General features: G+C 39.1%; 1 protein-coding gene across 4 annotated transcripts in view; it reads right to left on the bottom strand.

The window, feature by feature from the left end:
- CFAP61 (cilia and flagella associated protein 61) overlaps window positions 1-23394 on the bottom strand; it is an 86792-nt gene that overhangs the window by 42723 nt on the left and 20675 nt on the right. For all 4 annotated transcript variants that reach the window (XM_072331640.1, XM_072331641.1, XM_072331642.1 and 1 more), the window contains 7 exons: window positions 23136-23317; window positions 20198-20237; window positions 18663-18802; window positions 14863-14989; window positions 13972-14049; window positions 12584-12790; window positions 10488-10622 (listed from right to left, as the gene is read on the bottom strand). In XM_072331640.1, the coding sequence (XP_072187741.1) occupies window positions 10488-10622; window positions 12584-12790; window positions 13972-14049; window positions 14863-14989; window positions 18663-18802; window positions 20198-20237; window positions 23136-23317 (909 nt within the window). The remainder of the gene's footprint in view (window positions 1-10487; window positions 10623-12583; window positions 12791-13971; window positions 14050-14862; window positions 14990-18662; window positions 18803-20197; window positions 20238-23135; window positions 23318-23394) is intronic.

Here is a 23394-nt window from a genome sequence, read left to right as displayed (position 1 = left end):
ACCTTCCCAGCCCTGTTTTCTGTGATTCCATGCATTCCTGCAATGCTTTTATAACTGAGCACTTGCTCAGAGAAATCTGAATGATAGCTAATGCCATACAGGATCTACATAATTTGGGCTCTGCTACTTTAAAAATCATCATCAGGAGTGAAAACAATCAGCAGATCTGTTCCTAGGCTAGTGCCGAGATTAGCAAAGGAGGTAGGCAAACAAGAAAGTGAACAAACAGACCTGTTTTAATTTCAAGCTCCATTTGATTCATAGGAAAAAAAACAAAACAAAACACCACCACCACAAAAAAGGCAGCCTAAGTAACTTTAATTCTTTGTCAAAGAACCCTTCTTTAGAGTAGCTTGGCTCTATAAAATGGTTTCTGAAAGTAAAAATACTTAGCTTCTCCATAACATTTTTCATCCATAGATCTCAAAGGCCTTTATGAATCAAGCCAGTATTATTATCCACCTAGTTTTCTATATGAGAAAATGCTGATCTTCAGCTTCTGGCTAAACCACAAACTGTACATTCCTGACAGTTCCTAGAGTTGCAAAAGCAGGGATTTCTTATCAAAATCCAAAAAGCAGCAAAAGAAAGCCAAGCATAGACATGTATTTAATTTCCCTACAGAACCACTATTACCATGGTAAGAAACTGTTCTTTTTATTATTCCCCCATTAACATTTGTCTTCCCAGCCCAGAAAGGGCTGGACAGTTCCCACCTGCATGAAGCTCTCATGATTGCTTGGCTTAAAAGAACATTTGCTCTTTTATGTGTTTGGCTAAACTCTAAATGTTGCTGTTTTCACAGAGAATTTGTTTTTTCCCATTCTTAGGGGAAGAAAGTGATGTGTAGGAAGGCACAGGAGCTTCAGCAAAGCCACTTAAGTGTATAAAGTGGGTTGCTAAGTGTGTAGAGCGCATGGCAGGCTCTCAGGGTGATTTCCCCCAGATTTTAAGATGAAGAAATCAGCTTCATAGAGGTCAATGCTCAGCTGTTGTTTTAAGAAAGCTGTCGGTTTTTGATTCCCAGTTCTCTTTTGTCTATTTATTTCTATTCTACATGATATTTGGAGGTGGAAGGGACAAGCAGACAATAAACAGAAACATCATTTTTGACAAGATTAAAAATAATAATAATGCAAAGAGCAACATCTAGGGACTTCAGCCTGAAATAACTTCCAGGTATTATCTATCTGGACTCTCAGCATCAATGTGAAAATATAGGAGAGTTTGGACTGGATGGCTTTCAACTCTGTACTCCTAATTTACATAGACAGGTCTATTTCACATGACATCAAGAAACTGCGCTGATTTCCTTCAAGGAAAGCTCTAGCTGTGCCTGAAGATGCAACAAAAAACAGGAGCTGCCAATAAGCATCCAGACTCTGCTGATGTTCTGCTGAAAGTTTCCTCGTCCTGCTCTTTGAAGTCATTGCAAAGAACTGCCCCCAGTAAGCTCCAAGCTTGTATCCAGGAGAAATGCAGCCAGGCACTGGATAAAGGGCACCGAGGAGACACAACAGAAACAACACACTGAGTGAAAAATCCTAGCACTTGGAATTACTCTGGAAATAGCGACTAGAATGGATACTGGGCAGACAAAGCTGTGCACATTGCTCACCAGCGCTGTTAGCTGATCCCAAAGTCTATTAGATAATGCTATTGATAATCCCTCAGTCATCTGACTAGAAGATGCCTCCATCTCACACACAAACCCAGCATCCATAAAGGCTCCACGTGCTGCCAGCAGCCCAACAGACAGTGCTTCTAACTGACAGTGCTGCTGAGAGCGGTGGCTCAGGTGGCCCCATCCTATGCCAAACTGCTCCCGGGGAGTATCCTGTAGGCGGGCCATGGTGCCAGGCTGCTATGAGTGAGCGGTTGCAGCCTGGCCCTGCTGAGGAGGCCGAGGCTGGCACTGAGCCCTCGCCTACCCATGCCCATCCGCGCAGAGATGGATCTGCTTTGCAGGGGCAGAGGTGCTCCAGGGAAGCTGGCACAGACAGCGTTCTGCTGGGTACCTCTCTGGCACTCGCACTGCACTGGCAGCTGCAGCAGGGATCAGCAGCTTCCTAGCGTGCGTCTTTGTGCCACGCTCTGTGGCACTGGAAAGAAGCAGGGGCTGCAGGCTCGAGGAACCAAGCTCTCCCTTGTGTTTTCCCTGTGGCCTGCATGCTTCCTGGCATTCTCACTGAGCAGTTCTGCTCCTCCGCATGTCAGCCATATAAATAATGCCAGCTCCCTGCAATGACATGCCTTCCCCCAGAGAACACAATTCACCCGTAACCAGTAACAGCTTCCTTGCCTTCTCAGCAAGAATAGCCATAGTTTCTCTATTTGAATAATTTAGTGTACCAGCTGCCCCAGGCAAAACTGCAGGCAAGCCAAGCAAGTTCTTTAGATTTGTTAGTGACTGTACCAACGAAATTCAAATGGCCTCGGAAGCTGAGCACCCAGGAGCCCCTGGATTGTGTTCCTTTAAAGCAGACAGATGCTGAATCGTGAAGATTTTCTTTAATAGTCTAAGACTGCCATAAAATGCTAATCAGATCACGTGAAATAAAAATGGACCAAATTAAATTATTTGGTTGAAAAGTTGAAAAGCGATAACTGCATGACTCAATTCATTTTGGTAAATCTCACCTTCTAAGACATTGAAACACTAGTTGAATAGCCAACCTAACCTTCAGAGCCAGTCACACCGTCTTCCACTTCCATGCACACACTTTACTTTGTATTTCCAGAGGGCAGAAGCAGAAGGCTCCTTCCAAGTCCTGGTCCCACATGCAGGACCCTGAGGCTTGGAACCCAAGCACTGCTCTGTCCTAAAAGCAGAGCCATGGTGCTCTGTCCTCTTGCACAGAGAAGACTGAAGCTTCAGTTCTTCAAACCCTGCTCTTAGTGGCATGATTTCTGAAACTCTACTAATCTGCTCCAATTCCAAAGTGAAAAAACTAGATTGCAAGTGTAGTCATTTTAAATTAAAGCCAGTTCATTACTGATCACAAGAGAAGCTGGGGTCTAAGAGTCCAAACTGAAGCCATTCAAAATGAATGGGAAAACACTCATTTGTTCAAACTGGCACTAAAGGTGAATGGTTATGGAGCAATACTTTCCTTCACTAGAGCCAAGGTCTCATCATTAACATAAAAAAAGTTTCCTTAACTTCTCATGCTTATTTTACAGATCTCTTGTGATGCTGGAACACACATTGAGTACATTGCCTTGGAGAAGAATAAAAAAGGTAAAACAAGGAATTATTTCTAAACAGCAGAATTATAGATAACTGATAATAGCATTTTCAGACCGGAAATAATTACTTTTCCACAAAGACAGGAACACCTCATTAGGCGTTGATTTTAAGAAAGTCCTGCTTCAACCCTATTTCAGCTCCAGAAAGTGCTGTGAAGAAGCTGAACAACCCTGACAGGGCTTAGCTGGAAAATTCAGCCTACAGTGGCTGGCTTGGAAAGGTTAACACTACATATACAAACAACAGATGCCACTAGAGAACGGCACCGCAGCACATCACAACTTGCCCAGTACCCATTTCAGAACAGGAACGTGTATGCTCTGGAATAGGAGAAGGAAGAAGCATCTCTGTCCCTTGCATCTATTCCACATATATGCCCATATCAGCAAAGGGACCACTTTCCTAAATTACTGAATTCATTGAAGAATGTAAGAAATGTATAAAATTAAAAACCTTAAAAAATGAAACGTAAGAGCCAGATAATCATCAGACTTCATACCAAAAATCATTCGAACAACTACTAATGAATGAGGGTGCAAAGGGAGATTGATCTCAGCTTGCTGTAGTAGTCATTTTGGTGACTGCAGCTGCCGTCACTACTTCACTTTAATAACCAGCACTGCCTTTCTTTGGAAAAAGCATCCACTCTCTCCTCACAAGTTGAAATCATACCACTTCCAAGGTCTTTCTTTAGAAATGCTTTGAAAATGCCTTAAAACAAGTCTGACGTGTTTTTAAGCAGAAACGACTGTTTCAGTTTGCTGCAAATGTCATTAACACCTGTACGGCACTGACATCATGCTTTCAAAATAAAGATAGGTCATCTTACTTTTAATTTCACACATGCACATAAGTGGTAAACATTCAGAGCATTCCTGTTAATGATGCCATCTGGTGCCTCCCATAATTGTGTAATATTCAGCCTTCCAAACAAGATGTAATGGCAGCAACACACAAAACCCACTGACATTTACAGTAAGGAAATTTATTATCAGCCATCAGTTCAGAATGACTGTGTTTGCATGACTACTGGTGCTATAAAATCATCACCTTCGCCGAGCAAGTGGAGGTACAATAAATAATGGATTTTAATCCATGCACATACTACAAAAGCATTAAAAATTCATTACTCAGGCACAATAGCATCTTAAGCAACAGTTACTTCTTTAAAAATTAATAATACTTTCCTGGTTAAATGAAAGCTACATGCCAAGCCTTTGTTTATAATACCAATGTGTTCATATACAAATTGCAACACGTAGGAATGCTTCTGTTTTTACTTTGATATATCAGTCTTTATATTTAAAAAGCAGGGAATTCTCTTGCCCGTTCTGCTGTATGCTTTTTTTGTTACAATCATCCTCTACGTTCAGAAAACAAAACAGAAAATGGAACATCAAATACCTTCCATGTTTTAGCTACTTTTTGAATATTCCATTGCCTCACTTCAATCCAATCCAATAAGCTGAGCCAGAATTTAACCTCCTATTACTACAGATTTTCAACAAAGTCAGAATACACTTTGGGGCAGAGCAGACAGGTCTGAAGTAAAATAGCACCAATGGCTTTTCTTAGCTACTCTTAGTTATTCAACTTTTATGACCGAATAACGTTGGAGAGAAGGCATGTACAGAAGTACTACTTCTCTGGTAGGAGGAAGCACCAAGCAATATTCCCCTCTGTCATTTCCTGGACAACTGCTTGGCCATCCTGGCAATGCTCAACCCTTGAACAAGTGTAAAGTAGGCTAACTCAGTCAATGCAAGACTGAGTTTAGCATCTCACTCTGGGTTTTTGCCCATCCCTCTTTTGCTCACTTCCTCTTGCCCCAACTCAGACATTTCCTCTAATGCACCTGTAGCGTGACTTCAGAAGTACAAAATTGCTTGAGACGGGGTTTTTCTTTTTTAGCAAATACAATGTTGCATGGACTTACACTAAACTTTAATTGTTCAGCCTTCTTCTTATGAGCTATAGCAGAAAAAAACAGTTTTGAACCATGCAGTGTAACCTGACATCTTGAATATGACCACGACACAAAAATATATATACTAACTCCAATAGCACGAATAATAATGAAAGGACAGAAACAATAATTTGACAGATGTGTGACATTTTTGTTCTTCGTTGTGGATCAGTTATTCTTGTTAATTATATCCCTTTTATTGATAATTACATGAAGCAGATGGATAACAGAATGTTCCCAGATGGTGAGAAAGCAAACAAGTTTACAAATTGTTTATTTATGAAGATATCATTAAAAATTATTTCATTATCTACAGTTTTCTACTCCACCAATAATTATAGGCACCTTAAAGGCCAGCAGCACTTCATACAATATTTAGCATTCTATTTAGTATTAGTTGTAACCAACTGTTTTCTAACATAACATGACTGAAGCGACTGACAGATGTGCAAAACACAATAATAATCTAATCTGTTTTAACACTGTGGGAATTAAGATTTTGAATCTTTGGATCTTCTGCCAGTTGGCGTTTCAATACTGTTTACTGACTCAGAATACAAAAATCAGAGGTTTCCTTTTGATTTTGAACAGCTGTAGAAAGTGTTTGATCTAATGAGCAGAGAGGAGATTTTTTGTGTCTATGTCATGAAACACTGTAGCATGGCAGATGTGTGGCCTGATGCAATTTGGAGCTAATATGATGGGCCTCTGATATGCCTGCTGCAAAAGAGCAGGCTGAGCAGGCATCCCAAAGGCTGGGCACTTCCAGGACTTAATGCAAATGAGACCATGAGCAACAATACCATTCCAGAAGCCTGCAGTGGGAGACTGGGGAGTTTCAGGCTACTCCCTCTGTGCCTCCTTCATGAATCCTCACCTGATCTACTGGGATCTCTTCAGTAAAGGGATGAGAGTTTTGTAGAAACAAAGAAAATCAGCAGTGAAATATTTTTTTCCACCTCAAGGAGTGGGGTAAAAACATACTCTGTCATTAGTGACTGTTACAGGAAGGTTACTATGGTCATCAGAATTTGCAGCCCTTTGGGAAATGGATGGCATCTGCTTGGGAAGAGGCAGGTCTTCTGAAGCACAGGATGAAGCAGCACAGAGTTGTGATTCAAGAGAAGCCATGGGGTTGCCTTAAAAAGAAGCTAAAGCTTTAATATCAAGGCCAGGCAACAGAGAGGAGGAACAGATAGAGTGACTAAACTCTATTTCTTCAGAGTCATAGTCATCTTAACTAGGAGCAGAGATCAGAAGCCTGGCTAAAACCAGAAACAATACTGAAAGAAGAGGAATAGGATAAGAATGGAGAGAGACAATGGTGGCTGTATAATTGCAGTTAAACAGTTGCTCGGTTTGTGGTAAGTAATGTTTCTCTACGATGCATTTCTGCACTAAAAGTGAGTATCTCTACCTTATGCTGAGTTCTCACAGAGAGACCACAGGAAGAATTCATGCTGTCTTAGGCACCGTGAAACTCAGTTCACAGAATCATGGAATCAGAATCCTTAGAGTTGGAAGAGACCTTTAAATGCCATCTAGTCCAGCTCCCCTGCAATGAACAGGGACGTGCACAGCTTAATCAGGTTGCCCAGGGCCTGATCTATCCTCATCTTGAAAGTCTCCAGGGTGATGTTTCATCCCTGGGATCATTTCTGTGTCCCTCCTTTGGACAGGCTCCAACAGCTCCATGTCTCTCCTGCACTGAGCACTCTCCATCCGAACACAGTGCTCCAGGTGAGGTCTCAGAGCACAGAACAGAGGGGCAGATCCCCTCCCTCACCCTGCTGGCCACACTGCTTTGGATGCAATGCAGAATATGGTTGGTTCTCTGGGCTGTGAGGGCACAGTGCTGGCTCACATGCAGCTGCCATCCACCAGTACACCCAGGTCTTTTTCAGCAGGGCTGCATTCAATCATTTCATCCCCCAGCTTGTATTGGTAGAAGCAGGAGGAGTGAGCAGGCCAGGAATCCATGCAGGGTGGCACATGGGTTTTCCTCCTTTTTTCTTTTTCCAGACACTTTATTAGATTAGAGTTTCGACAGAGGGCTGAGAAGAACAAGTTACCACAGACAAACAAACAATTTCTGGTGCTCATCTGTCTGCAAGAACTAATCCAGACCTGCAGGAAAACCACCTTTCATCTGCACAGCCAGGATCCACCTGGACTGGTAACAAGTGGGAATTAGCTGAGGGCAAAGCTTTCCTGATTTAGATCACTGCTTCAGCTTCTGGCTTTGGAGGAAGGAAACAGAAGAGAGTCATTCTGGGTCCTGTTTATCTGTACTGGGTCACTATTTACGAATGAATCTCTTCATGCTCACAAGCAGGCTGCAAAGTATTAAAGAGAGACGCAAATTGATTGAGCCCCCAGGCTCCCACTGTGCACTCTCTCTATGATATTAAGCCACTAATGGCCTATAGAGATACATATGCACAAATCAAGAGCTGTGCTCAGACACTGAATGGCTGAGCTGCTGAGCCCCAAGCAGTTACTGGTGAAAAATAAATTTAGCAGCAAGAAAAGGAGACAACTCAGAAAAAAAGGCTGGGACAAGAGGAAGGCAAAAAGCTGCAAAAGCAAGTAGATGAGCAGCAGATGTTGATGGCTAGATATCAAGGGGCATCTTGAGGGTATCAAAGCAAGGATTTCATTACAATCATCTCCATCATAAGAGAGAGATACTCAAGCAATTACTTAAGGAGGGCAATCAAATGAAAATTATCTATTTCCAAAATTGACTTACATTACAGTACAAAGATTGTAAATGCATGTGAAAAAACTGCCACCACTGCAGAGCTACTTAAAACAAGAATTACAATAATAACCAATCCTCCTGCTTTCAGGAACAAAGCAGGGATGGGCTGCGGTTAGAAAGAAATGTTGTGGATTTTTAAATATAAGAAAGAAAAGACCTCCCAGTTAAAATAAGCTTGGTGAGCCAAAAGAGACATGGTAAAGAGAAGAGGAGTTGTCTCAAACACCTGGAATCCCTGTTTGCCCAGAAGTTTTAAGACCATGCAAGACCTAGCCTCTATCTACAAAACAGCTTGGGAAGTTGCTTGTTTAAAACTACCCTAACGAAGATGTCATAGACATTTTCTCCTTATGGCTGTTCAGGTGCTTGCCTCAGATAGCTTACCACACTAATTCCTATTCCAGCTTATCCTCCCGCCTTTTGCCTTTCCCTCTCTTCTCCACACTTAAATTCCAAATTCTTTTCCAACTTTTCCTTTTACCTCACCTTCTAGCCTGCTAGCATCTCTACCCATGACCAAAATTTGTCTGTTTTTCAAGGTGACAATTCTCAACCTTTCTATTTGGCAGAATTATCACATTTAACTCCTTGGCAGGATATTGTGGTCTTTGAAAAGGGGACTGGGTCTTTCTGTTCACAGAGTGTCTGAACAGGCCTTTTGATTGCCACAGCAATGCAGAGGCATGATAATTCCATGCCTACTGAAAGCTGATTATACTTATTTTATAAAAATACACCTCCTTTTATTTGCAGCTTTGCAGCATTTTGTAGGAAAGAGCAAGACTATTGATTTGCATCAATCTTCCCTTCTGCAATTTGAAAGAGAGGGCAAATGCCTTATGCCTGGCTACTTGCCAGAGCTTACGAAACATCCAAGATCTGAAAGTAGCAACAGCTTCTTGCTTTTACTAGCATATGCAGTCCCTTGTAGTAGCTTAGCTCTTAAATTATAAAGCTTTCCCAACCTATGCCGTCCAAAGGTCATTTCATTCACTCAGCAGAAGAGTCAGATCATCTTTGTAGGGTTTCAAATTCTTGGTATTTCAGAAAACTATAGGCAGCAGTATAAGACTAGCTTTATCCTCAAGTTACTGCCTAGGGATCAAGCCCAGATGTCAGTTTTGACAGAACACAGTCTGTCAGAAATACATAATTAATGCTGGTGCATATGCAGAGATACTTATAGAGTGACTACCTTTTTCTTTTTTTTTTCAAATCAGCAAAACTTTGTTAGTGCAAATGTGTGCATTTTATTCAGTAGAAACTCACTAAACTCTGGAGATTGAAAACAATTATCTCACTACATGCAACTCTCAAGAAATCTGTAGAAAGATCTCAGGAATGGAGCAGACACCTGATGAGCAAATCTTCCAGAAACTAGAGGTCCGTGGTCTTCTAACTCAAACAAAATCACTACAGTGAGCACTTCTACTCAGATGGTAGCAGTGCACTTTAAAAGTATAATAGGAAGTGGCTTAAAGAAAAGGCTTAGAGAGCCTATTCTGTGGAGAAGGAGGTAGAGATGTACATACTGAGAGAAAGCCAAACTCACTTCAGTGGCCTCAGCCATGTTCTGGATTTTGCTTTGGCAATTGCTGCCTAATTTAGAGTTTTGGAAGTCAAAAATTACTGACTGTGAAAAGGACATCACTAAAAACATTATATGGAAGTCTATCTCAGCTGTCTGGAAGTTACTAGACACACATAACGCTCTCTAATGACATTTCTTCAGTAAATTACAGCTATCTACCAAGAGTATCTATCACTAATTGGGTGTTTTTCTAGCGTTTCGGCTTCACTACTTACTATTATGAGGAACCGTCTTCACATCACATTTTAGTGACAATATGAGATAGTATGAGTTGTTTAACAAACAAAATAGTAAGACACCAACATGTTAGAACTGCACGAGTGTTATATAATAAATCCCTGCATTAAAAGTGGGTATCCGTTTGATACTGCTTGGTACTGAAAGCAATATGGGTTCTTTTGCTGTTAAATTATTTCTGGTATTTTTACTCATTTTTGAAGGTACCTTATGCAATGAAGAAACCCGACTTTGGGACTGAAAACAAAAAATAAGTTGATCTCAGTGATTTCTACAGAAATGGTCAGAATTGTGACACTGTATGTTTTTACTTGGAGAGCATAATACATACATAAACTTACCAGGACAAGGAGATAAACAGTAACTCATAACATTTAAAATGTTTCCTGAGTTTGATGGTACCATTATGGAAAAAAATATTGTTAAAATATGAGCATATATTAGTAGGTAAATGTCACAGCTCAGTGATTGATGTTTGAAATATGTTTTAAATTCAAGTTTAGAAAAAGCAGTGGTTGTATAGAAGAAAAGCTGGGACCGTAAGGGTATGGACACCATGTTCAATGTAATTAAGAAGCAACCTATCAACATTAAGTTGGTAATGCCATCCCATCTGCCAAACCCTGCATTAGCTGGCACTCTGCCCCTCTGGCAGCCTGCTGCTGCTTCTGTTACCCACCTGATCCTTGGAGACCTGCTCTGATGGAGCGTTTATGCCAAGCTCTTCCAGAGGATAGACAATCTGTCGTCTTGGTCGCACGGGAACCATGTAATGAAGGGCAGATGTCAGGGAATGGGCAAAGGGATTCTGAAACTGAAAGACAGTGATCTATATTTCAGCAGAGAGAATGTCAGAACAGTGCATCACAGATGTCTGTTGTATGCCTTTGCAAATACAGAATTCTTAGCTCTGTTGGCTAAATCTGAGAGAAAAATCAGTAAATAAACAAACATACTCAGAGCAGAGGAATGAATTGCAGATAATTCCTGACACTAATGAAGATAATTATGAGTGTAATTACATTACTATCTCTGTGGGAATGACAGATAAACAAGTGGTTTGGTTTATAGGATTTTTCAGCACAAGTATTTTCCCCGGGAGGATATTTTTCTCCATAGTGATCATGAATCAGCTTGATTTGACCTCATTAAGCTATGTTATCTGCTTACTGCTAACCTTTGCTTGTTTGGCAGGGAATGGTTATGAATTTATGTAAAAATACTATACCAACTAAAATGTCAATTTAATCCAAGTGATAAATGTTAATAAACTGGCATAAACTTGAAGTGAATGAAAACCTGAATGTTAATAAGACCAGCATGGACCATAAGAAGTAGCTTTATTCCATTTATTACAGCATGATTGGCTCCATCATTACTTATGACATGGAAAGGAAAAAAAAAAAAAAAAAGAAAGAAAAAAAAAGGGAGAATTACAGGAAATAGAGAATGAGCATTAATGCAAACTAAATTACATTGAAGTGCCATTCCATCCAGAAACATTGAAAAGAAAAGGAGTGTTACTCCATGGAGAACTGAGTAAAATATCACTTTTACCCACTTATTATAAAGCAACAATGAGCTAAAGTAACTTACAGAAACTCTGATCTAGAAATAGTCCAAATTGGAATTATTAGTAAGATTTAAGTTCTCTTCCAACCACTGCCATTAAACTGCATTTTTGTAAGTACCTCTGAAGAACCCGAGAAGCTAATGCTACACAAGGACATTAGTTTCTCAAGAGGACACTTCATAGAACTCCACAAAATGCACACTGGAGAAGCAGTAAAATACACCCTTCTGAAAATGGACCCTCACAATCTGTCAAAATTCCTATGTTAAAAAGGGTGGCCATTTCAAAACCACATAAGTCACTGAGGACTGAATTCACCTCAGTCACCATCTAAGAGATTGGAGCTTAATCTAGCTAGCCATGCAGACACCTCCCCAGAGCTGAAGAGGTGAGCATCTCCAGAGGGCAATTGTTCCTGTCCTAAGATTGGTGGTTATGATTGATGAACTGCCCTCTGGATGCACTGTGTTTTCTCCATTAACTCTGGCAGGAGCTTAGGTGACCAGATAACTATGGCTTTCAACTCAGACACAGGGTCCTACTTAGGTAGGACTAGGAATACTGAATGCTTGTTACCTCATCCTGGAACAGATCTATTGGGAAACTTCCTTATCAGTACTACAGCACATTTATAGAGAGTCTGACAACACATGAGGCAACAGCAACATGAGAAGCTATGTGGGTAAGAAGGATATATACCTCACCTAGAAACAAGCGAGGAGGTACTCAATACACCATTCCTCTACTGTTACAAATGTATGTAACTTATGATATCTAGCTATACTTAGAGAACAGATGCCCTAAGGATCTTCTAAATTCAACCAAAAAATAGACACTTATGAAGAGTGATGCAGCTCAGAAGCAGCGACCCCCTAAGGAGAGCTTTTCTCTCTTCACAGTCTAGGTAAAGTAAGGGCCAAGGACAAAGCCACTTCAAACTCGTGCTCCTCCAAATGCTTCTTGAAGATATTGAGTAAGTTTTGACTCGCATGCACTGCTGACTGAGCACTATGGACTAAACCTTCTATGCAGCAGCTGTATCTGTGAATGCAGATTAAATGATGGAAGGAGAAAAGAAAGTACAACTTGCTCCAGGTTACCAAGAAAACGCCTTTTTTTCCAAAAGCCATAGAAGCAAAAAGAACCAAGTGAGCTAAGGTGATAATGTCTAATATATAAAATCAAAATAACTTCATTCTTACCTTGCCCTCTGCACACTGTGGATAAATAGGGTAGAAAAGAGAAGATTTGTGGGCCAAGCGAAGGATCTCCTTTAGGAAGTGTTTGGTATAGTGACGAAATATCGGATTTAAGATGAAGTGGTAAAGCTCCCCATGTTCCTCTTGCTGGTAGTCATTAAAATGAATGAAGTCTTCAATGTTGTAATGTGTTTGAATATACAAAATGTCCTGGAAAACAAGAATCTGGAAATGAGCAGTGTTTAAAAATCTATATCTATGATATTTTAGCAAGTGTCAATGAGGTAATTTTATACCAATTACAGAATTAAGTAAGAACAGTGAAAGGAAGTGCTATTGAGGGTTATTCTCAACCAAAGCAGACTGATGGGACACATCTTTCTCAAATATATTGTCACTGTATCAAAATCTATTCTTGTGTATGCCCACCTTTATTTACAAGGAATGCATATGTGACTCCTTCACGACAATATCTGATACAGATCAATGGGCATCCATGAAAAAATAAGAAAGAAAACATCCTTGTTTTGCTGACTAAAGACAGAAGTCCAGACTGTCCCCTCACAAAACTTAAACCAAAAAAGGAAAACTTGACAGAAAAGAAGTGTGTAAGAAACGCTGTCCAAGAAACTTCCCATATTGAAGTGAGAAGTGGAGAATTTTGTACACTTACGTACTCAGGAAACTGTAGCATCCTTTTAACTCAAGGCCTTTAGTATAAGTAAGAGTTGCTTTTGTATATAGAAGCAACAACTCCTTAGTTAAAGAACTAAGCACAGCAGCTGTTGAAAGATCTTAAATCTACTTTTCCAACAGCAGCAGAAGGCCACAACTCAAAGAAATAAAGAACATTACTTTCCAAGAATAATGTGAAACTTTTTTTTGGTACTCCAGTAGAGCATGTTTTTTGTTCGTATGTTTTGAAGTTAAGTTCAATTTATAATCACTCAAAAGCCACTGGTGGGGAAAAAGATTAAGAAAGTAAATCTAAAAGGAGAGCTGCTACTCTGCACATCACAGTATGCTTAGCAAAACCACTTGTCGATTTTGGAAATCAAGGGGAAAATAAGTGATTCCCAATACCTAGAGGCAGAATGGCTTTGTACTAAAGAACAAAACAGGGACGTAGGAGGTATACTTCCAGAATCCATCAAGAAGCTTCTTGCAACTATCAGGATGATTTTTTTCATGTGTGCACCAATCACTGTCTATGAAAATTAAAGTGATACTGTCTATGTAGCAAAGAGAGAAAGAAACAGTGGTTTCTACATATATCTTCCGTTAGGTATTTGTATAGTGGCAAGCATAGAACTCAACCTTTGGTGCTGAATGCTAATTGTTAGCATTTTCATACAGATATAACAAATGGGGAATATATAAATAGGATTTACCATTTCGTCTCTAATGACAGAAATGCCAACTATTTGATCCAAAACTTCTGCTACAAATGCCTGCACTGGGGTCCCGTCCTGCAAGGCAACAGCATCATAAGCACAGTTCCTATTTTATGACTGATCTTGTCATTTTATCCTAAATGTGTATTTCACCACATAAGCACAATTAGAATATTTTCCCAGAATATATCTGCATAAGCACAACTCCAATTCAGCACTTCTTTCATACCTCAAGGCATAATGTTCAAACAGTCCATAATATATAACAGTATAACAGTGTATATATGTAGATATATATATAGCTGGAACCATACTGGATTAAAGCTTACTTTAGGATCTAGCTGCTATAGCAAAGCTATACTCTAATTTAGTCCCGGGTTAAGGTCAGATCTTAGGAAATTATATTAATTAATATATAGATATAGTCTTCATCAGTAGAAGCATAAAATGGATTTTCCTACAATTGCATGATTGGTAATGTTAATAGCATTTTGTCTATGCAGCATGTCCCACCATGAAACAAAAATGCATGTTTCCTATTGTTTGATGGACATATATCTGGTTGCATTATACGAAGGAAAAAGAAGCCCCTATAACAAAACACATGTGCATGTTCATCACGCAATCAGATGTATGTGCAAGAAAAAGTGGCCAAAAAAAGGAACCAGCCTATTTCTGTGTCTGTATTTGAGAAGTGTGCAATGAAAGGGTTAATTGGTGTAGGCCACAAATAGGCTTAACCATCAAGTCAAGCTGAATGCAACTTATACCAACTGTTGCTACCAATTGGTTACATAGAGAACACCAGTTTAGAGAAACATAACTAATTGTAAATTGTATTTATCAGTATGTATCCACTGTATTCTAAATATAGTCACAAATACTCACTGGATCCCTGCGAGCCAAAATAAATGTATTTAAGTCATTCAATATGCTTTTGTTCAAGGCAAGTGTTTTAATGAGCATTTTGACTCCAAGTATATCGCTGGATGTTGCTCTTCTAACATTAAAAGACCTATTAAAAAAAGGAAAAAGAAACAAACAAACAAACAACAACAACAGAAAGGAATAAAGGTTTGCCTTATGACAAATTATACCCTAGATTTCCTGTGTATGTGAAGATGCATCTTACAGAAGCACCAAATAATTCTTTTGGAAACTGGAGTTGATTGCTGTGACTGTTCCAAATGCATATTTTATAGTTCAGTAACAGAGAAGACCACATACCTGGTTAAACCAACTCAAGAATGCTGCTTTAAATACTATAAAACACTTAGTGCTTAAGCACCTACAGCCCAATCCCATACAGCAAACACTTGCCATACCTGTAATCATAAAAATCCCACACCTTTGAGAATAAAAGCAGAGACAGGAAGGAACACAACAGGGAAACAAAAGAAAAGAAAGAGAGGAAATAAGAAACAAAACAAGAGGAAGAAAAGAGAAAAAAAAAAAAAAAAAAAAAAGCAGAGCCAACTGTCATTCCCAGATATGGAGCAAAGAATAAAATGCTACTGCTAAATGTAAGAGTGCCAATTAGTAGTCACATCATAGTGACATGGTATAAAAATGTGCAACATATACAACCAACAACATGTTAATTAGAGACAGGAATATACCAACGTGTAACCAGTTCAGTTGGGAAACATGTTCCTACCCAATGCTTATGAAAAAAAATTACTTCAGTGACCATCTACAGTAGCTGAGAAATCATTCTGTTGCCTGATAAAGGCATTGGCCACTCTTGGTTAAACAAGGCTTATGCTACCAAGACTGATGAGCGCTGCCAAGGAACTCAAATATAACTTCATTTGCAAGAATTAAGATCATTCATCCACAGTTTACTAAAAACTTGTAATTTGTGTGGTATAACTTCTATTCCTGATTTTCTTTTCTTAAATTTAAACTTGCCTGGTCTTCAGCCTAAGTTTACAATGAAATGGATTTTGTGGAACATGGTTCTAATGAATATCACACAATCACAGAATTGTAGGGGCTGGAAGGGACCTCTAAGATCTATTCCAATCCCTCTGCCAAAGCAGCCTCCTTATACCAGGTTGCACAGGTAGATACTTAATTATAACCTATAATACATCTATTTAATAACCTGTAAGTGCCAGCTAATTCAAAATAATATAAAAATACCAAATATATTATATGTTATGGGAAATTTTACAGCTCAATCTCATCAAATACTTTCAACTCAACTATCTGACTGCTCAAGAATGTACATTTGATTACTGATTTCTACAAGAAGCCCTGCATCTGGCATACAAACGACAACCTAATCCTCAATTTCTAAGTGAGCTTTGGCTGGGTTTCCACACTTGTTAAGACATTTCCACAGACAGTTAATTACAAGATCAAACAAGTGATGAGGATGAAGGCCAGCAAGACCAACAATCTGGTTAACTCTGCAACCTATAAGCATTCCATCTTCCTGCTACTTTATTGTGCCCGTTGATTTGAGTTCTCTCCACATGTCCAGGAGGAAGCAACTAAACCAATAATGAAGTACATTTCTAGTGCTAGAAAAAAACAGAGCATGTAAATAATATAAACATTTTAAAATAAGTAAGTGGATAGTTAAAAGAACCAGACCTATTGTGAGTATGAAAGAGTTGGAAGGACTATCCAAGGTCTGGCTTCATTTTTCTTCCAGCGAAGAATTAACTCACTTCAGATGCCCAGTTCCTTTGACTGCCCAGAAGCCAGGACACTGTTATTATTATTATGCCTTTTAGTGAAAATTGAAGGAAAGTACCCATTAAGCAGTTCAGCCTATGCCTTCTCATCTGTTATTTTTTCTCCTTCACTGTTAAGTAGCAGACCTATACTTCCATTTGCTGCACTCTTGCTTTTTGTGTACTTAACACTTTTTCTCACTCCTTCTCCAACCTTTGCTAATCAGTATCTCATTTTGTGCCTGCGCCTCTTCTGATTTTGCCCTTTCATGTCTTCAGATTCCCACCTTCTTACCCCTGTTTTCCTTTTAATCCATTTTATGTGATGTCCTTTTCACTCACATGCCTTTTGAAAGCTCTTGGTGCAAGTACAATATATTGATCTTTTACTTTTTCATATTTTTTTCTAAGCGAGTTATCTGCTGTTGTGCACTGAGTTGTGCATAGAAATTTTCTAAAAGCTTCACCTGGTTTCCTCCACATCTTTTTTGAAGACTATTATTTTCTTCCTTTCTAGCACTGCTGTAAAGGGTCTGGAAAATGCAACTAATAACCCTATTTTGTTGCCACGGAAAGGCTGGGGTATTGCTTGGAATATGCACAATTCAATCAGAATTTTAAGGTCTTTTAACAACCTTGATAACAAGTTTAATTTTTATCAAAATCGCAAAAGGACTCATGACTACCAATCCTACTGCTGTAGTGCTGAACAGCTGTGACTGAGATTAACAGGAATTACTCCAGTGGCTTTATCTTTGGCCAGCTGGATTCTTACATAATACACAGAAGCTCAATTCCACCCCATGGTAAAAATCTTCCGCATAAGTCCAAGAGTAGCTGGCCAGTTCCTGCACAAGCTATTTGTATACCATCAACAGTGATTAAGTATGCAATTAAAACAGAAGTATTTCTCTGAAATCAAGTAGTATTTAGTTACATTAGTAAGAAACATAAGAGAAAATCTCCAACTGTGCCAAAAATTTAAGATTGGTGTTTGGGCCAGCTTGTCATACCAACAAAACACTGGTAAACTTATATGCAATGTAACAAAAATCATAAGAAGAGAGGTTCTGTATCCCAGTTTGCCAGTATTTTGGGCTACAGAAACATACAGAGTACCACAGAATTTGAAATAAATGAAACAGGTGGTTGAACACGAATAAAAACCTAGAGATAACCTAGGTAGAACAGATACTCAACAAGGAAGTAACTACTGTATGTATATGTTCCAGATGTGGATTACTACAGATAACTATTTTCTGCTTCCAAGAACTAAGTCTACACCTGGCCTTCAAATATTAATGTTATTCAAGCTAATCCAAGTCCAAAGGGTCAAATGGTGGCATTGCATTTCTCTGTTGGCCTTGTTCTACAATGAGGTAGCTTGGTTAACATACAAAGATACAAGTTTTAGATGAATCACAGAATCACAGAATTTTTCAAGGTTGGAAAAGACCTAGAAGATCATCTAGTCCAACCATTACCAATACTTCCCAGCTAAATCATATTCCTCAACGCAACATCCAAATGTTTCTTGAACACTCCCATGGTCGGTGACTCTACCACCTCCCTGGGCAGTGCATTCCAGTGCCTGACTACCCTTTCCGAGAAGTAATACTTCCTAATGTCCAGCCTGATCCTCCCCTGTCGCAGCTTGAAACCATTCCCTCTAGTTCTATCACTAATTACATGAGAGAAGAGCCCTCTTATTGCTTTTTTTTTTTCTTTCTTCTATAAAGTCAATTACAGAAATGCCAGCAGTACCTCAGTAGGCTTAGAATTCACTCCAGAACAAGTGAAACAGTTGCAGTAATGTTGCTAAAGATTGTTTTAGGCACAGACCTGTGCTATTCAACCATTTTGTTCTGAGGTTCAGGCCACCAATTTGAAAGATGCTGCACTGTACCATGCAAGAATATACATCTGATGTTAGGTTGGACAATACAAGTATATCCCATAAAACTAATTCAGAGTGCTTCATTTGTTGTGAGGCACATGACTCACTTGAGCAGTCCTGCACAGTGGAACATGTAAAGCTCACGATCAAACTGGGAAGTACAGGAAGGGGCGACTCGAACAAAACTCCGGATCAGGTAGAACTCTGGTACACAATGTGGCACAAGGATGATACAGAAGTCTTTATCCTGAAAACATATGCAGAGAATATAGACTCTCAGTGATCTCAATGCCAACTTTACACAAAAGCTTCTGACTACAGGAGACAGAAAGAAAATAAACCGAATACTTTGCTTAAAATGCATATACAACATTTGTTGCTTTACCTAGATGGCTTGATGCGCAGGCAGCACAAAGGAACTGAAAGCCCAACATTAACTCAGCTTACAGACCTGAGTCTTTTGGCTCCAGTAGTAAAGTCTTACACAATAGTAAAGCCTTATCCTGGCATTCCCCAAAGGTCCTTCTTCTCCCCATTTTAATTTACTTCCTCAGTGGAAACATTACTCCTTATGCCCAGACCTTTAGAGCTGACCTATTTTCCTTTATAGGTTCTTTTTCTACTCTGTAATTCTGTTGCACTGGAATTTTAAGACAATGTATATCTCCCTGGGATCTTTTGCACATTTGCAGCTAAGTGAGACCCTCAACTAGAGCAGCATGCCCTAAAATCTTCAACAAATAGTCAGTATGAAAGCACAGATTGACTTTGCATTTATCAGTTTTATGTGGTGCAAGTTTGTATGTATACTTCGATATCCAGCTGGTCCTGAATTTGGCATTTCTGGTACGTACATGTTACAGGATAGATACACATCACAAACACACACTGTATTTGCAGACAATATAAGATTATCATGTGGTTAATTTTTCTTACTACCCCTGGTGATTTCATTGAGACATTTTGTTTCAAGAAACTGCAGATGGCAGGTATATTGGTGAATGAATAAATTACTAAGAGACATGGGATCTTCTGTGCTCACTTTCTTTGAGAACTTTCTTTAGAAGTGAGAAGCATTTCTGTATGTGCTGATAGTTAGGACCACTTCTGCATCAGTGGTAAGCTGTCTCTAAAGGATGCTACCATGTATTAATTTGTAGTGGGAATTTACAATACTACAGCGTACATTAGGGATGCCTTAGGAAATATACTTTGTTGCCTCAGATACAGATTGATTACACAGGGAGTTAAGGTGAAATAGTTACTGCACTGCAAATCCACAATCTTCTTTGCCTCACGTTAGCTTTAATATAAACATTCTGGAAATACTACTGATTCCATTAATAGTGTAATTTCCTAGACACTAAAAACCAAAAATCAATCACTATGAAACATACCTATGAAACATAAACAAAGAACTTATGTGCACAACACATAAAGCCCAAAAGCAGCCAAGAAGAAAAGTCAGAGCTCTTAGGGTAACCCAGCACAGGACAGCATAGGAATACCACAGGGTATTCCTGCAAGTCACTGACTTATTCAGGCACTGCATGTATATACTATTGCTGTCAGCTGCAATTGTCCCTCCAAGCATAAACATGCAAGCAAACTTTATAACTTTATAACTTTAAGGTATACGTACCGGAAAAAGCTTGAAAACATAATGCAAAAAATCCAGTGATCTGTAACCAAGAGTAAACATAGTTAGATAATGTGCGTAACAAGCAGATCCCAAACATTTCAACATTTACTTCCTCACAAATGTACGAAATATTTTATTCCTTTCCACTTCTCACCTACTGGTTTTGAGTACTTCCATACTCTGTTCCACACAGACAGTGAAAGGTGACATTTGAGTTGTAAAAGACATATGAAATCTACCAAATTAATCCTGATTCTCCTATGTATAAGGATACCGAAAAGCTCTAAACCTATCGAACACAGTTATAAGGAAGCTTTATGTAATATTATTCCATAATAAAAAATGTGACTTCCAAAGATATTCTATATGGATGTCTGTTACCTCAGAATAGAACCTCTCCCCATCAGACCTGCAATGAAAATAACTAAGTTCCCTTTAATTTCTACAGCGACATTATTACTGGATGGAAGGAGAAATAATTTTTAATTAAAATATTTGTGATTGAGTGAACAATTTGAAAATTAATATGAAACATTGTGGCCAACATATATATAATACATAATTATAACTACTTCAGGAAATAGTTAAGTAGAGGAAGGGATAGCACTAAATGTATGTTCCTGTTCTGTGGCGTCCAGCAACTTCTTGGTATCAAGGAACTTGAGAATGGAGATATAGAACAATTTTCAAGGAGTTAAAAAGGTATCAAATATCTGTAGGTAGAAACTAGCAATTCTGTTCCTTCACATTTCACTTCATATATACTGGCAAGCCACATAACAGCTCTAGACATAAGAGATGGAAATATTTAGCAACTTTACTGGATAACATAAATTCCTCAGCAGTATACTTCCCTCAAGGGCTAAGATATAATCGTACCTACATTACAACCAAATTACTATTTCTGGATCCATGCTCTGTAGGGTCAGCAGCAATTTCTTCATGACAAAATTCCGAGATACAGTCAGGATTACTTCATACCATCATCTCAGACATATTTGCTTTTCTAGTGGTCAGATTCTTTCACAAACAGGTGGATCAATATAGTGAAAGCAAGGGAAATGTACATGGAAAATACTGTAAAATAACATGATCCTCAGCTCTGAGGAGAAGACTATATGACTGTTAATCTTAGAGGAAAACTGAAGAAAGGAATGCTAGCTTCTTGAAGATATTCATCTTGGAATCCAAGATGTCTCCAGGGAAAGAAGAAAGGGACTGCAGTATTCAGCGATAAACATAGTGAACATATCTTGAACAGAAACAGCAGTGGTTCTTACAGTAGATAGAATGTCAAAAGTGGACAAAGAAATGACAGATCCTTATCCTGAGAAGGATGTTATGAGCAGAGAACTCAACCAGCCTACAGAGATGTTATTTCCAAACATAGTTACAGTAGATTACTCTTTTGTTTTGCTATTTCAGCACATTAGATCATTCCAGAGTAAGTTCATCACCTCAGTATAACTTCAAAACGTTATTTTATTCTGCAAAAATTAGCCTGCATCTATTTGTATTTCTTTTTTAGATTGTCCATAAATTAACCACTCTTGAACAGACTTCCTGCACCATGATTGATTGGTGACATCAGAATTGGAGCAACAGTGCAATGGTGGGGTTCATACTCCTAAAGGATATAGGACATACAAAGACTAAAACCAGGATGTTAAATTTAGGAAAGTCAAATTCCAGCTCTTTGAGGAGTAGAAGCAGAGACAGGTGCCTTGGGAGAACTGTAGGGATGCTGCTAGGCTGTGTAGAGATGGGTCAGGAAGGCCCAACTAGACCTGGACTTGGCAAAGGCTGCAAAGAAGATCCAGAAAGGCTTTGACAAGTACATCAACAAGAAAAGGAAAGTTCAAGAAGGCATACTCTCCCTCTTGTGAGCAATATAAGCAAGCTGATAACAGCAGACAAGGAGAAGGCTAAGGTTCTCAACAACATTTTTGCCTCAGTCTTCACAGGCAACTGTTCTTCATACACCCCGAGCTCATGGGTTGGAAGAAATAAGCCCCTCTCACTGTACGGTTCACAACCTCCTGAGGAACATGAACACCCATAAGTCTATGGGTCCTCGTGAGATGCATGCCAAAGTCCTGAGGGAACTGGCTGATTTAGTTGTCAAGCTACTCTCCATGACATTTGAAAAGTCATGGCAGTGAGGTGAAGTCCTTGGTTACTGGAAAAAAAGGCATTGTCGCACCTGCTTTTAAGCAGATTAGGAAGGATTGAAGATTGGGCAGGCATTGTTGCACCTATTTTTATGAAGGGTAGGAAGGATGACACAGGCAACTACATGTCGACCTTAGCTCTGTACTGAGGAAGATCATAGAGTAGATCTTCCTGGAAGCTATGCTAAGACGCATGGAAAAGAGGGAGGGGATATGAGACAGACTGCACAGCTTCATCAAGGGCAGGTCTTGCCTGACCAACCTTCTACTGTGGTATAACTGCATCAGTAAACAAGGGAAAAGACACTTATGTCATCCAGCTGGACTTCAGTAAGGCCATTAACATAGTACCCCACAATATTCTTCTCTCCAGACTGGAAAGATGTAGACTTGATTGGTGAACTGTTTGATTGATGAAGAACTGGTTGCAAGATTCTACCCACAGAGTAATGGTCAGTGGCTCAGTGTCCAGATGGAGATCAGTGACTACTGGTATCCCCCAAGCTCTTTAATACCTTCAATCACTATTCCTGCACCAAAAGTAACTTACTTTTCTTCCTTCATAGGAAGTTGTAGCTGGAGGTTGAAAGTTTCAGTAAGTTATCAGTTAAAGTAAAAGAAAATAATAGAGGGGGAGGGGGAATAAAAGGTGAGAAGAATCTAACCTATCTGCAGCAGGTGCTGTCACTTTCAGATCTGTCTGAAAACTAAGACTTTAAAAGTTATTACTAAGATTAGAAAAGCGGTAACCAGTCATCCACACTTACCTAGTTTCATACTTCTCATCAATGAAAAATATACGAATACAGAAAGCATTTGAAGCTCCTCTATATATTGGACGAAAAGTGTCTTTTTCTTCAGCCTCAAGGAGGGATACTGCTGAGGCATGAAAATCTCCATGTATGACATCATCTAAAGCCAGTTTAGTAGGGGAAATCACTCCATCTTTCTGCAATAACAGAAGTAGTGATCACATAAAACATTCCAGAAAATATTTTCATTTTTTTAAATTAAGGTCTTGAGTCA

This window comes from Excalfactoria chinensis, chromosome 3 (genome assembly GCF_039878825.1).
Source record: "Excalfactoria chinensis isolate bCotChi1 chromosome 3, bCotChi1.hap2, whole genome shotgun sequence".
NCBI classification, from domain to species: domain Eukaryota; kingdom Metazoa; phylum Chordata; class Aves; order Galliformes; family Phasianidae; genus Excalfactoria; species Excalfactoria chinensis.
This window is presented reverse-complemented; position numbering and strand designations above follow the sequence as displayed.